Source organism: Delphinus delphis, chromosome 5 (genome assembly GCF_949987515.2).
Source record: "Delphinus delphis chromosome 5, mDelDel1.2, whole genome shotgun sequence".
Classification (NCBI taxonomy): Eukaryota; Metazoa; Chordata; class Mammalia; order Artiodactyla; family Delphinidae; genus Delphinus; species Delphinus delphis.
In genome coordinates this window covers 115,664,825-115,681,128 of record NC_082687.1, presented here as the reverse complement: position 1 = coordinate 115,681,128, position 16,304 = coordinate 115,664,825, and the positions used below count along the sequence as shown (strand labels likewise).

The 16,304-nt window shown below is 35.6% G+C and overlaps 1 protein-coding gene across 1 annotated transcript; it reads left to right on the top strand.

Annotated features, from left to right (window-relative positions):
• The first annotated feature begins 13,338 nt into the window (after positions 1 to 13,338).
• Positions 13,339 to 15,967, top strand: TRAM1L1 (translocation associated membrane protein 1 like 1). Its single transcript, XM_060011844.2, has one exon. The coding sequence runs from the start codon at positions 13,684 to 13,686 to the stop codon at positions 14,800 to 14,802; it is 1,119 nt and encodes a 372-aa protein (XP_059867827.1). The 5' UTR covers positions 13,339 to 13,683; the 3' UTR covers positions 14,803 to 15,967.
• Positions 15,968 to 16,304: the final 337 nt, after the last annotated feature.

Below are 16,304 nucleotides of genomic sequence, written 5' to 3'. Positions count from 1 at the left end.
TTACTGGTGTGTACTTTTCTCATGTTTTTGTCTGGCTTTGGTGTCAGGGTGATGCTGGCCTTACAAAATGAGTTGGAAATGTTCCCTCTTCAGTTTTTTTGGAAGAGTTTAAGAAAGATTGGTATTAACTCGTCTTTAAATACTTGTGACTGTGAAGTCATCTGGTTCTGAGGTTTTCTTGGTTAAGAAGTTTTTAATTGCTGGTTCAATCTCCTTATTTGTTATTGGTCTTTCAGGCTTCCTACTTTTTCATGATTCAGTCTTGAGAGGTTGTTTGTTTCTAGGACTTTATCTATCTCTTCTAGGTTGTCCAATTTGTTGGCAAAAATTTATTTACAAGAGTCCCTTATAATCTTTTTTTTTTAATTTCTGTGGCATCAGTTGTAATGTCCCCTCTTTAATTCTCATTAAATTTATTTGAATATTCTCTTTTTTCCCCCTTGATTAGTCTAGCTAAGGGTTTGCCAACTGTGTGTGTCTTTTTAAAAAACTAAATTTTTTCCATTTTTCTATTGTTTTTCTAGTGTCTATTTCATGCATTTCTGCTCCAAGATTTATTATTTACTTTCTTCTGCTAACTTTGGGCTTAGCTTATTCTTCTTTTTCTAATTCACTAAGATATAAAATTAGGTTGTTTATTTAAGACCTTTCTTCTTTTTTAATGTAGCTGTTTATTACTATAAACTTCCCTCTTAGAACTGATTTTCTTTTTTTTTTTTTATTTGTTTATTTTATTTTATTGTTTATTTTATTTTATTTTATTTTTTTTTTCTTTATTTGTCTTTACATATAAGCAGACGGTTGTAGCAAGGCCTCCAAGAACTAATGTAATATTTTGAAATGATTCTCTTATTTTACTAATTAATTTGTTTTGGGAGTTGTATAACTGCATATAACTCTCTGACTCCATTTATATACACTATTGCATTGGATGATTTGGGGCCTCTCTCAAACATCAGAAACTTGATTATGTAGAAAGCAAAGAATTGTAGACATCTTATGTGTCAAAAAAAAAAAAAGCAAAAATATAATGTTGGTCTTATTTCTTGGATTTTTTAGAAAATACTTTTTTTTTCTTGGTTGGAAGATTAGCCTGTAACAGATCTGCATTGTTATAAAGTGTGGTTTTAGGAGCAGGTTTCTGTCCTTCCCTAGAAAGCCACCTTTTACATCAAACAGACAATCTGGGATTGGGCTATTGATGAGTTTTAAGGAATTAAATAGGCACTCTGGCATTAGACAGGGAAGAAGTTTTATAATATCCCAGGTTAAGACATGGATCATATGCTTAACTCTTCTTATTAAACTCAGATATACTGGCCAACATTTAAAAGAATAAAGACAAAATCTAAGTGGGCTTTTATCTTTTAGTGGGCTTTTACTTCCAAATATGATCAAGCAACAGGGTCAGGATTTACATTCTGCAGTCCAAAACTGGGCAAAAATATATTTTAAAATATTTACAGATATTGGACAGGAAATAGCACAGGATTGCTTTGAGCCTTATACCCTTATACCCTGCTGGATGTCACATTCCAGACCAGGGAGCAGAGGTATGGATCCCAAACAGAGCCTGACCATCCCCCTAAGTTGAGGTGATCAGAATTCGGAGAGGCTGAGTGAGGTGTCTGTAAGTTGCAAAACAGAGTTCCACAAAGAAGCAATGCTGAAAAAATGCACAGGCATCCCATTGAGTCAGCTGACTACTAAACCATGCAGGCACAGGCTGAGGTTACACAAGGCTATGCAAAGAGCTCATGTGGGGCAGAGAAGTGTTGAACCAGCTGAGCAGAGCGTGCTGATTCATCACCTGGGGCTTGGAGAGGAGACCCCAGAAGGGTCAACCGTTAGTAGTAAGGACAAGTTATCCCCAGATGGAAGGCTGCTATGGACCCACCCACTAAAAGTTTTAACATAAGCCTCTAAGGCAAGGGTACATAAACTTTTCCTGAAGGGCCAGCCAGGAAATATTTCAGGCTTTGCAGGCCACATATGATATCTGTTGCATATTCTTCTTTGTTTTTGTATTATTTTGTTCTTACAATCCTTTAAACATATGTATTGGTTTCTTAGGGCTGATGTAAAAAGTTGCTAAAAACTAGGTGGCTTCAAACAATAGAAATTTATCCTCTCACAGTTCTGAAGGCTAAAATCAAGGTGGTCTGAAATCAAGGTGTTGACAGGTCATGTTCCTTTTGAATGCCCTAGAAAAGAATCCTTTCTTGCCTCTTACAGCTTCTGGTGGTTACTGGCAATCATTGGTGTTCCTTGGCTTGTAGATACATCACTCCAATCTCTATTCCTTCTTCACGTGGCCTTCTTGTCTGTGTGTATGTATCTCCATGTGTTTGTGTCAGCTTTTATATGAAGATCAGTGAATGGAATTAGGGCAAACCCAATCCAGAATGACCTAATCTTCACTTGATTACATCTGCAAAGAGTGTTTAAATAAGGTCACATTAACAGGTAAAAGATGGACATGAATTTGGGAGGACACTATTGTGAAAACCCCTGTTAGTCAAAGGCCTTCCAAAAGCTGGCCACAGGATGGATTCAGTACATAGGCCATAGTTTGCTAGTCCCTGGTGTAAGTACTGCAACTTTGAAACAAACTTACATTAAACTGAAAGTCTTTATTTCCCACTATGTAACTTAACTACGAAAACGTCAAATATTTAAAAAAAAATCATTTTTAGATACTAGCATATTTTGTCAAGCGTAGCATACCAGGAACTGCTATCCAATTAGAGAAGCTAGGAGCAAAGTAAGGTAGAGCGCACCCTAATAATACTTAATTAGAACAGTTCTGTCAAGCTGGGCAAAAGGTGCCACAGATTGAAATGGTTAGTATTCTTATTTTTAGTTCAAAAAACAAAATAATAAGTAAGGTGTTTGTAACACTGACTTAACATCTGAATTCACCATTAAAAAGCTTAGATTTAAAAAAATTCTGACACCAGAGTGAAATAATGAAATTTTAGCACTGTAGTTTCACTGACAGGGTCAGAGGTAATATTAAATAGTAATGAAAGTACAATAAAGAAGAAAAGCTGGTGCTTGCTTTCTAATAGCAGCTTCTAACCTTCATTGTTCTCTTCTCTTCTCCAATAAGGCAGCTAGTTCCTTAACTGCCAGTTTAAAGAGTTTCTTGACTTTATCCTAATTTCATGCAGGTAAAATTCTAGACATATACACCTAGGTCAACATCACTTCTTTGTAAATAAAATTTCTTATTTAAGAATACTTTTACATTTACAGAAAAGTTGTCAGGACAGTTGAGAGATTTCTAGTATATCCTAAATCTTGTTTACCTTTCTGTTAAAATTCCTGTGCTACATTTGTTACACTTTTGAGCCAATAGTGAAATAATATTCTTAACTAAAGTTCATGATTTATTTATATTTCCTTAGTTTTTACCTGAGGTCCTTTTTTATTCTGTCTATAATGCTCCATTGCATTTAGTCATCATGTCTCCTTAGAATTTCCTGGGCTGTAAATGTTTCTTAGATTTTACTTGCTTTTTGAGGCATATTAGCCAGATATTGTATAGAATGTCCCTGTATTCATATTTGTCTGATATTTTTCTAATGACTAGACTGGGGTCATGAGTTTTGAAGAGGAAAACCACAGAGGTAAAGTGTCACTTTCATCACATCATTACAAGGGTACATACTATCAACATGACTTATCACTAGTGTTGCTCACCTTGATCACCTGGCTGAGGCAGAGATTGTCAGGTTTCTCTACTGTAAAGTTACTCTCCCCCCCTCCCCACTTTCTGTACTGTACTCTTTGGAAGGATGTCACTATGCATAGACTACACTAAGGAGTAGGGAGTTACGCTCCATCTCCTCGAGGTGCAGTATCTATATAAATTACTTGGAGTTTCTCTGCAGAGGATTTGTATATCTTCCCCTCATTTATTTATTTATTCAGTCATTTGTTTATATCCATTTGAATTCTTGGTTATTTCCTTTAAACTTTGGGTTATAGTACAATACTATGTTTATTTTCTTATTCAAATTCTTCTAGTTCTGGCTGTACAGTGATTTCAGAATTCTTATACCTTGCTCACGTGGTCAATATTTACCAACTAGATTGCAGTACCTATAAATATTTCCTTTTGTCTTTAGTCTTACAGTCTTCACTCATTTCCCAAGTTACTTAGGTCAACTCATTTCAGCCCACCCCCTTCAGTGATGTCATGTCGCACATTTGTAATATAGATTCTTTTTTCACAGTCTGCATTCCTTCCTGGGATCCTCACATCTCACAACTGATTTTTAACTTGCATGTATAAAGTTCACTCTTAGTACTATGGGGATTGCTATTAGTTTTGACAAATGCATAGTTTTGTTTATCCATCACTATAGTATCAAACAGAATAGTTTCATAGTCACCTGTGCTTCGCCTCTTCAACTCTCTTCCTCTTCACAAGCAGCTGACTGACAACCTCTGATCTGTTTTCCATCAAGAGTTTTGCCTTTTTTAGAATGTCATATGAATGGAATCATATTGGTATGTTGCCTTTACAGACTCACTTAGTAATAATCATTTAAGATTCATCTATGTTGTTTAGTTTAGATAGATGGTTCATACCTTTTCATTGCTCAATAATATTCCATTCTGTGAATGTACCATACTTCATTCACCTGTTAAAGGACAAAGCTTCTATAAACATCTCTGCATGAGTTTTTGTGTGTTCTATAAACATCTGTGTGTACGTTTTTGAATCAGGTGGGTAAATACTTAAGAATGCCATTGCTGAGTTATATAGGAAGACTATGTTTGGCTTTATATGAAACCGCCAAATTGTCTTCCAAAATGGCTGTACTGTTTTGCATTCCCACCAGCAATGAATGAGAGTCTCTATTATTGTTCCTATCCTTGCTAGTAATTGGTATTCCCATTTTTTTGAAATTTAGCCATTCTAATATATGTTGAGTAGTGTTTCTGTTGTTTTAATTTGCAGTTCCCAAATGATATTGAACATTTTTTCATGTATTTAGTTGTCTTCTGTGTATTTTTTTTGGTGAAGTATCTGTTCAAATCTTTTGAAAATTAATTTCTTTTCTTATTGTGATGTTGAGTGCTTTTTATATTCTGATTAAAAGCCCTTTCTCAGAATTTGCAAATATTTTCTCCCTGTCTGTGGCTTGTCTTTTTATTTTCACAGTGTCTTTTGCAGAGTAGAAATTTTTAATTTCAATAAAGTCCAAATCATATCTTTTTCAGATCCATAATTTTGTTTTTGGATCAAAACTCATCAACAAATCCAAGGTTATATAGATTTTCTCCTGTGTTTCCTAGATGTTTTATACTTCCGCATTTTACATTTAGGCCTTAAATTCATTTTGAGTTAATTTTTGTAAAAGGTGTAAGGTCTCTGTCTAGATTATTTTATTATGTTTGTTTTTTTGTCTATTTGCATAAAGATGTCCAAATATTCCAGTGCCATTTGTTAAAAACACAATCCTTTATCCTCGAAGTGCCTCTGTAGCTTTTTCAGAAATCAGTTGACTATAACTGTGTAGGTCATTCTCTGGGCCCTCTATTCTGTCCATTTATCAGTGTCTGTTCTTTCACCAATGCCATATTTTCTGATGATACTACCTTTATAGTAATTCTTGAAATCATATAGTAATCGTATAGCATTATTTTTGCTTATGGTCCAGTTATCAAATTTTGCATCTTAAACAGAAACTAAATCCTTGTTTTTTTCTATGCACTGGATCCATATTTTAATACAGCCCCTTTAGGGTCAGACACCTGTCTATATATTGTCTTTCTGTCTCACACAATTGATATCCTTATTACGATCTCATGTTGAGTGACTAGAGTATTATACCTGCTGACAGACTTCTTTCAAACATTATTACAGTATTAATTGACCCTGAATTTTTTAACATCAGGTTGGACATACATATAATAATATGTCTCTTAGAAACCTTTATTTAATATTCAAATATGTTCCTTATTAGAAGAATAGTTATTCTACCTGAAAAAAATATGTGCCTTGGGGTAGTACTGAAAGAATTGCTTAAGTAGATCTTAATTTGCAAAATAAACTATTCAATGGGCCCATTATTTGTTACCCAAAATCGTGTTGCGATTTAGCTAGCTAGTAAGCAAGAATGCATGGGTAAAAGATGAATTAGTACTGAAAAAAAAGTAGCTTGCAGTTGTGTAATCAGAAATAATTTCACATTCGAAAAAGCACGAGTTATTTTAGAATAAAAGTCACAATAGAATATAGCACAAGATTAGAGCAACTTCACTTGCGTTATTTGCAAAATTATAGATCTGCTTTGTAATAGAGGAAATAGTAAAGATTTCTCTTGGCCTTGGGACCTTTATTGTAAAATATTACTACTTTACTTTTAAGATGGGGTTCTTTTTTCCTATTGTTTAATTACTAGATTGTGTGAAAAGAATGCAATTCTCATTTTGTCCATTTTGTAATATCACCAATAATTTTTGGTGGCAAATTATCGGAAAGACAATGACATCAAATGGTGGTGAGTCAAGGAAATGGATACAGGAAATGGATTTCTGCTCTCTTGCAGTTGTAAGCTATAACTGAACCTATTTTAGGGCCTGTAAAGTAAGAGAGCTGCCAGGAGGAATACAGATCATGACTTCCACAAAAGTGACATCCACTGATTGATGCAGTCTGTAGGAGGGAATTTGTGAGAAAGATGGTGTATGAGGGACATTAAAACATTTTTCTTGTCATAAATAAACAGTGCACAGTCTTCTTTGCCCTTGACAACATGTTGTAGACAGGTTTTCATTTGTCTTTTATGCTCCTGTATGTGAGACAAGTTTCAAAAAAATTTAAAAGTAATTACCATCCACAACTAAAAAAATCTCCAGAGAAAATAAGTAAGGTAGAGATCAGTAATTAATTGTTCGTAGAACCACTAGGTCAGACTTCAAACTTCACTTTTGAACTCAACCTACCAAAACTGGTTTTTCATACCCTCTGTCTTAACCAGAACTTAGAAAACCTCCATGTCACTTAGTGCCACAGACAGTGCTGTGATCAAACAGAATTCAGCAAGAGCAAATATGTGTGTAATGCTCATGGCCATTTTAGCAATTTCTTAACAAATGTTTATTCAGTAAATAAAATCAACATTATAGCCTAGCTTTCCACCATATTTTGTATATATAAAATGATCTATACATAGCAAACTTTTGTAACAGATTTGAACACATGTCCTCAAACCATTTATTTCCCTTCATGACTATGGAAAACTACACTACAGTGTCATAGCTTCTTTAAAAAAATTGGTCCTTATTATATGTTGTTAAGTAAATTATTTAGAAATTGATAACCTGAGAAGAATGAGATTTACAACTGACTTGATAATGAGATATATGAATAAATTAAATTGATCGACGTTGTAATAATTACCAAAATAGGCAAGATCAGAATATGCTACCATCAGCATCATCACACCAGAATTCGGAAATGTTGTATTGAGGTTTTTCCTTATTCCATTAAATATTCAACCATATTCCTTGCTGTATATTTTTAAAGGCTGTGTCTTATCAGTTATAAAAATGACTTAAATATTAAAAATCTCTTTAATCAAATTATTCAAGACTGTTTGAATCAGTCAAACCTCAAGAGACTTTTTAATTTCATGCACAAGCTAAATCATATTATGTTTTGCTTAATGGAACTAAGTGTTTGGTGATCTCAGACAATTATGACTGCTAATTATAAACATTGATTTAAAGTGACTTATGTTTGATCTTTTGAAGTAGTTTTCTTCCAACATATATTGCTTCCTCAAATGCTATTGAATTTTAGCATTTGAATGTTCAGTTCAATTACTTGAATTATCCAAATTTAAATTATTAAATGGTAGGTATGTTAAAGGTATACAAATATAATTATTTTTTCATTGTGAGATAGAATAATATTGAAAGATGAGACAATGTCTATATTATAAAGTTCCTAACGTACTTTGCTAGTTTAACAAAGTCAGAATCGATGTCCATTTATCTCTTTGGGGAAGTTATGTTTTAAAAAGGCGCAAAAGTCAATTAAAAGAGATTTTTGGCTAAGCTATTCATATAAATAATAATGTTAAGTTATAACAGCTGTCCCCAACCTTTTTGGCACCAGGGACTGGTTTCGTGGAAGACAATTTTTCCACAGACCAGGGGGAAGGGTGGTTGGTTTCCAGACGATTCAAGTGCATTACATTTATTGTGCACTTTATTTCTATTATTATTACATTGTAATATGTAATGAAATAATTATACAGCTCACCACAATGCAGAATTGGTGGGAGCCCTGAGCTTGTTTTCACTTGCCACTCACTGACAGGGTTCTGATATGAGTCTGCAGGCAATTGATTTGTTATGGTCTCTATGCAGTCAAACCTCTCTGCTAATGATAATCTGTATTTGCAGGCGCTCCCCAGCGCTAGCATCACCTCAGCTCCACCTCGGATCATCAGGCATTAGATTCTCATAAGGAACACGCAACCTAGCTCCTTCGCATGTGCAATTCACAGTAGGGTTCACGCTCCTATGAGAATCTGATGCCTCTGCCACTGATCTGACAGGAGGTGGAGTTCAGGTGGTAATGTGAGTGATGGGGAGCAGCTGTAAATACAGATAAAGCTTCACTCACTCGCCCGCTGCTCACCTCCTGCTGTGTGGCCTGGTTCCTAACAGGCCACAGACCAGTACCAGTCCGTGGCCCAGAGGTTGGGGACCCCCGAGTTATAAAATCCAGATGCAGAAGGTTACATTGTGTAGATAATGGAAATAACTAATTATTTGTATTAAATATAGTACCTAAATTATAAGGGGGCTTTCTATTGATTTTTTTAACCAATTGTTTCTCATAACAAAATCAATATAGCATTTTAAAAGATACTTTGCTCAGTATGTGGCAGTCCTCTGTAAAGGATACTCAGATGCTAATCTTTCCACTCCTCTCTTGGTTCCACCATAAATTCATTGATGGAATGTTAATTCCTTGAAGTGCCAATAGTATAATTGATAGATTATAATTAATATTATACCACAAAGACAAAGATTAACATTAACACATTAACATTACTTGGCTTCTAGGGTTTTTTTTTTTTGTACCTTTTAAAATATACAAACCAATAAATACAAATAACTTGTAATATTTAGTCCATGTTTTAAAGAGCAAAAAAAAAGAAAAAGAAAAAGAAACATCTTCCACTATTTCTGAGGAAGAGAGACTGGGTTTAAATCAAAGATCTAGGGACTTCCCCCAGATAGACCTCATAATTATATTTGTTTCCAGTGAATTTGAGGTTCTTGATATCTCATTGCAGAAAGAATTCAGTGAGAGACGAAGTGATAGGTGGATTTATTTAGAGAGACATACACTCCAGAGACAGAGTGTGGGGCCATCTCAGAAGGCGAGAGAGCCCCGAAATATGGTGTGGTTAGTTTTTATGGGCTGAGTAATTTCATAGGCTAATGAGTGGGAGGAGTATTCCAATTATTTCAAGGAAGGGGTGGGGATTTCCAGGAATTGAGCCACTGCCCACTTTTTGGCCTTTTATGGTTAGCCTCAGAACTGTCATGGCACTGGTAGTGTCACTTACCATGCTAACATATTACAATGAGAGTATGATGAGGCTCAAGGTCCACTGGAAGTCAAATCTTCTGCCATCTTGGACCTAGTTGGTTCCAACCAGGTTTTGTCATGTCCTATGGCTATGTAATTCTTTCAAAGGTTGTGCCCTGCCCTCTTCCTCCTGTTTCATTTTGACCATTGACTGCTGTGTGCATCCAATTTACCTACTTCTTGTATGTAAGTGTCTATTGCATTTTTCCTATGCCTTAGGTGTGTGAGAGCCAGATACCTTGTTTCTTTCCTTTACAAGTATTTAAATGAAGAGTAAGTGTAACAAAGGAAAGGACCTAAGGAGCCCTTCTATGCCTGGATCTAATTTAGCTTTCAAATTCCTAGGTAATAAACTTGACCCTGTTGCTATATTGGCATGAGACATTTGTTTGCATTGAAAGGAAACAGTGCATATTTTATGTGAGAGGAAAGAAGAGTTGTTAAAAGAAAAGATGTGGCTATTTAAAAACTTAGCCAGAAATATTCGGGTACATTTCTTATTAAGAGGCGACGTCTGTGTTCCCCACCCTGCCCTCAACCAGCTCCACCTTGAAGTTAAAAGGCTTGTGCCTGCTTTGACAATGAAAATTATATGACATAACTTCCAATTCTGGGTCATAAAAGGCCACAAAACTTCGACTTTTTTTTCACTACAAAGCTCAGTCTTAGAGCCTATAGCCACTGCTCTGTGACAATGCCAACGCCACATGGAGAGGTCACATGTAGACATTCTGATAGACCCAGCTGAACCTAGCTTTTGTTTCATAAGTTTTATATAGATGCTAAACAATGTGAATTTCACATTGTCAAGGTGTGGATTTTTCTGGCAGACACTTCCTTGTGGAGCACCTTGATCCTTTGAAGGCTTCTTGAAAACTATAGGCACGCATTAATTAGCTTTTTCCCTAGGGCAAGTGTAGCCTTCCTATTGACTGTGACTTTTCTTGGCCCTTGACTGAGTGTAGTCTCACAAGTGTTCTAAGGGGATTCTACCTTCTGACTTTTCTAAACTTCAAAATCTCCTAGTTCTGTTTGGATTCCTGAAAATTTTGAATTTACATTTCTCCTACAGTTCTTTGCTTGGCCTCATGTATTCCAACCTCATGCATACAAAACTTAATATTAGAGGCAGCCTCTAGGGAATGTTTATGCAAATTTCCAAAGCACTCTAATCACTTAACTTTCTCTGCAAAATTACTCTGCCCAGCAAACTTTAGTCGCCTCACCTTCTCCTATCTCTCCTCAATTCAGCAACATCTCCAGGAGGCTCTTCTTGGCTGCCCTACCCTCCTTCCATCTCTGCACAGTGGACTGGAAAATGCATCCAGGCAGAAATCTGGGGCAAATTGTGGGGCTCTCCTCATTTCTCTCCCTCCTTTTTTATTCTCCAATATCTGAAAAAAAAAAGTTATTTCATATAATTTGTCTAGTTTTTCAGTTATTTACAATAGGAGTGGAAGTTCAATTATAGTTACTCTTAATGACAAAAGCAGAAGTCTCCATTTGAATTTAATACCACAGGCATAGCGCATAAAATAGGAATACATGCCCATACATTAAATGATATAATAATCATAGTGGTATCCAAAATTTTAAGATATTGTTATATAGTTTTTATTCTTTGTCAAATAGTGCCAATAAAACTACTGAAAGCAAATGGCATTTTATATAATATTACTACAGTACTCTTACAGATTCCAATAACTTTAGAAATTTGACATTTTTATATTTTTATGATGATGTTAATAGTAAATATGAAACTAAAATTCAAATACACTGTATTTAATATAAAATTTAAATTAATAATTTAGACTACAGAATGTAATTTGATAGCTGAAGAAGTTTCTCTACTCAAAAAATAAGTGTGTGTGTATGGGGGGAATGTTCTTTTTCCTTTAAGAGATAATTTTAAGCTAGCTGAAAATGGCCTTTTTTCCTTTTGGTAAGAAAATACCATTTCACGACTATGCATAAATATTTGTTCTGTTCACTTTGATATGTTCCTTTTTTGAGGCAAAATCTATCGTATTTGCATAGGTAGAGTTGGAAGGCCTGTCAAAACTGTCAAACAGAAATATAAACAGAAATCTCAGCTCAGGAATTGCACAACTATTTTTATATTTAGTTAGTATGTCACAAAATGATTACAGTCATATTGTCTATGCCTATAAGAAAACTGAATTCTATATTTGAAATTATGATTATTTTGAAAAAAGTATATAAATTCGCACTTTCTTGAATAAACTCAACAATTCCCACTGCTCTTCTCCTTGACTATTTCCTCCCTGGCAACTGCCTTCAAGCTCGATTTTTTTTTTTTCTCATTTCTTGATGCCCTCATTTTGACACCTCTATTTATAATTCCTCACTGATTCAGTTAACCTCAAAAAGCACTCAAAATTGAGTTGTCAGAGCCAAGAACTGAGTAACAGCTCGGAAAACCAAATACTGTGCAGCTGATCTGTTAAAAAAAAAGTTGACTATCCAATAAGGAATCCGTCAAGAAATAGAGAATTCTTACTATAGAAAAATATGTAGGCACACTCCTTAACCCGAGAGCACTTTCCAGACTAATTCTGTATATGTACAACTGTTTGGCTCTTCCAGGAAATGCAGGCACACTGTCTGTTGATCAGAGTACTTTGTTCAGTATCTTAACTCATTACACAGGTTGGACTGCATCTTTTGTCAGTGCACAGCACACAGAGAAACAATGATAAAAGGCAATTAGGCATTCTAAATTTAAAGTGGGTTTTATTTAAATCAGGAAGCACTTATTCTTCTGAAATGTATATTCCAAGCTTCAAACCTTAACTGTATCAGTAATGACAATGATCTCATGCAACACGGAAGAAACAAGAAAACTGCTCTGCCTTCAAAGACAAATTTGAAGGCTGATATGAACTTTGAACTGATGAAGATATTTACATTTACAAAAGAAGCTGTTTTCTGATATGTGAATTTTAGCAAAATTATGTGCAAAAACCGTAATAATGAAACATGAGTTTCTTATCTGCTAGAGAGAGGAAATTCAGTTGTGGGCTTTGCAGCCAAAAGACCTTTCAGTGAACTGATAGTTTTCCCCTTCCAACCAACTCCCCATCTTTTAAAATGCAATAAATCTGATTACTGACTAGACAATATTTTTGTCACAATTATTATTGTGGGATAATAATATTTTATATATATATTATTATTTTATATTATTAATTATATTATTTTATATATTTATATATTTATATTATATATTTTATAATATTTATTATAATAATAATTATTATTATCGGGGAACTGTTTTTGAGTACGCTCTGTTGCTGCGCTAGCAAAATATTTCCAGGTGTGACTGATTTACAATAAGAGGTACTAGAATACAATGGTCGAGAGCACAGGCACTGGATTCAAATCGTAGCTCTAACGCCTCCCAGCTGTGTGACATTGGGCGTACCACTTAACCTCTGTGCCTCAGTTTCTCCTTTGGAAGAAATAAAAATAATCTTTAAAAACGGTTAAAACACTATTATTTTCTTCACTGAGTTTTCTAGAAAGTTTCCATTTATAAAAGTAAAGGCACCTGGTAAACATTAAGCACTAGGAGAGTTTGCTTCTATCATTATTACTATGCTGGTTTTTATCATTATCATGCTGCTGAAGAACAAGCAGAGTTCTGTCCTGCTTCGTCACGGTCAGTAATGAAGATGCTATGGACAAATCATTTAGGAGCATCTCGACGCTGGCAGCGGATTTAAAGAGGCGCCGATCAACGTGGAAGATCACCGCTCGCAACCCCGGGCCTGGCGCCGGGTAGGGGCGCGGCGCTCGATTTCCTTCCCTGCCTCCGCCGGCCCTGGCGCGCATGCTCAGTCCTGCTCGGCCAGCTGCTTTGATTTTTTTTTTTCTTTTTTTTTTTTCCTGGGTGGCCGTAGCGACCCGGGACCGGCTCCGGGATGGGGAGTGAAGTCCCCGGAGCCGCGGCGGCGGCGGCGGCGGCGCCTTGAGGAGCAGCCACGGGGAGGCAGCTGCCGCTCGTCGGTGAGTAACTGGGAAGCGCCACCATGACGTTTCGTAAGAAGGGCTCCAAGAACCCCCCAGTCCTGAGCCAGGAATTCATCCTGCAGAATCATGCGGACCTTGTCGCCTGTGTGGGGATGTTCTTCGTGCTGGGGCTCATGTTCGAGGGAACAGCAGAAGTGTCGATCGTTTTTATTACTCTCCAGCACGGTGTTACCTTCCCTGCCGAAGAAGCAGAAGAAAGAGCCACAGCACCTAAGTTCCTTTATCATTATGGTGCCAAAGATTTGGCCACAGTGTTCTTCTACATGCTGGTGGCAATCATCATTCACGCCACTATTCAAGAGTATGTCTTGGATAGAATTAACAGGCGAATGCAGTTCCCCAAACCGAAACAAAGCAAATTTAACGAATCTGGTCAGTTTAGTGTATTCTTCCTTGTCTCTTGTATTTGGGGCACATTCATTCTACACTCTGAAAACTGCCTGTCAGACCTGACTGTCTTATGGAGGGCTCATCCCAATAACATGATGACATTTCAGATGAAGTTTTTCTATATCTCACAGTTGGCTTACTGGTTTCACGCCTTTCCTGAACTCTACTTCCAGAGAATCAAACCTCAAGATCTCTCCCAGCAAGTTGTCTACGTTGGTCTTCACCTCTTTCACATTGCGGGAGCTTACCTCTTGTACTTGAATCACCTGGGACTTCTTCTTTTGATGATGCATTATTTTGTGGAATTCCTTTCCCACTTTTGCGACCTGTTTTATTTTAGCGATGAAAAGTACCAGAAAGAGTTTTCTCTGTGGGCCATTGTGTTTATTTTGGGTCGACTCGTGACTTTAATTGTTTCTGTGATCACTGTTGGTTTTCACCTGGCTGGAGGGCAGAATGGGAATTCGGACGGCACTACCGAAGATGTGAACGTGTTGGCAGCGAAAATTGCTGTTCTGTCATCCAGTTGCACTATCCAAGCATACATAACATGGAATTTATTTAATGTTCAGCTTCAGAGGTGGATGGAAGAAGATGCTCCTCTTCAGGCCCCAAGTGTGAAGAAGAAACGGACTAAGGGCAGGTTTTCTAGAAAAGGAACAGAAAACGGTGTGGCAACTTCAAATAGAGTAGACTCTCCCCATATGAGGAAAGAAAAATCTTCATAATGAATTGCAGGTTAATTGACTAATGTCTCTAAAGAAGTCTGCTCTTTGCTATAAGATACCTTTCTTCGCTGGAGACTTTTCTGTTCTTGAAAATAGTCTGTGTTGTCCTTGATTTCTGCTACTGTACTGTGTAATGTATGTTTTTAAAAGGCATTTGAGGGGAGGATGATTATTATGAGTGGAAAAATATTTAGTTTAGACTAAGCTACTCATCATCAACATGGTTTAGGGATTGCTATATTTCCTTTTTTACCTTTGAACATTTTCCTAATTTGTAGAGATAACTCCAAAGCTCCACGTATCAGTGACACAGTTCTTGCTCCCACCAATCTTTTGTAACGTTAACAAGATGGTCTTTTATAGCAATGACATATTTTTAATGTTCTCTTCTAGGATAAAATAGAAACATTATAAATCTGGAAGTCAATTTCATTAAGTTTTCTGTATTCCCTAATTCTTAGAATGTTTTTTTCTTTTTGAATTGACAAGTGGAGAAGAGATTTGTAAAACCAACAAAATAATGATGTATTTTGTAGGTAGTGGTTGTTAGTGTTACATCCCACTAAAAAAACCCAAGATACTAATGGTTAACATGTGGAGACTTATTGCCATATATTGAATCAAAATATCTTGAATCAACATTATTACTAAGAGGAAAAATCATACTTGTCCATTTTAAACACTTGTAAACTGGAAATCAGAAAATTAAAGACTGTTAAAAGGAAATCAGACTTAAATAACTTTTTTGATATGTGTATTAAAAATCATTCTTCATGAGTGTTTGGTATCCACAGCATCTTAGAAGAATATTGTTTAACCTGTAAATCATTTTGGAAAATAATGCTTACTTGATTTATATCTATAAAAAGAATGTCATCTAATTACATGTTGAAAACATTTAATATACTAACCTTAAATAATGTGAAAATCATATTCGTATGAAGGCTTTTCAAAATAATGTTATAAATATAGCTTTGCTTCCATCTTTAATTGGGAAACATCTGTATAAGACATATTTTAGAGATATATATGTGTATATATGTATATATATGCATATAGGTATGTGTATATATGTACATATATGCATGTGTATATATGTACATATAGGCATATATGTATGTGTATATATATATGTATATATAGGTATATGTTGTATCTTTAGAGAAGCCAATGGACTGTAGTGGTATTTATTATATTTATTTTCTTCTCTCAACCTTTAGTTTGATTTTATTTCCATAATGTGAGTGCTTATATTTTTTTCAGGAGACAGTGCTTTAAAAATATGCTAGGATAAGGCCATATATTTCCTATTCCTCTCTATATTCTCCTACCATGTCTCTCATATCTCTGCTTCTGATAACCTTCCATTTGGCTTGTTGTAAGTAATTCAACTTTCCCAATCATGGGGGTCCCTGCAAATTAAACTTATACAGGTGTATTGCACACCAAAGACAGAGGAGCCATGCTTGGCAAAACATTCTTTTCTATTCTTTCTGCTTTGA

Excerpts from the sequence above, each read along its gene's own strand:
- TRAM1L1 (XM_060011844.2), top strand. The coding sequence starts at position 13,684 with ATGACGTTTCGTAAGAAGGGCTCCAAGAACCCCCCAGTCCTGAGCCAG.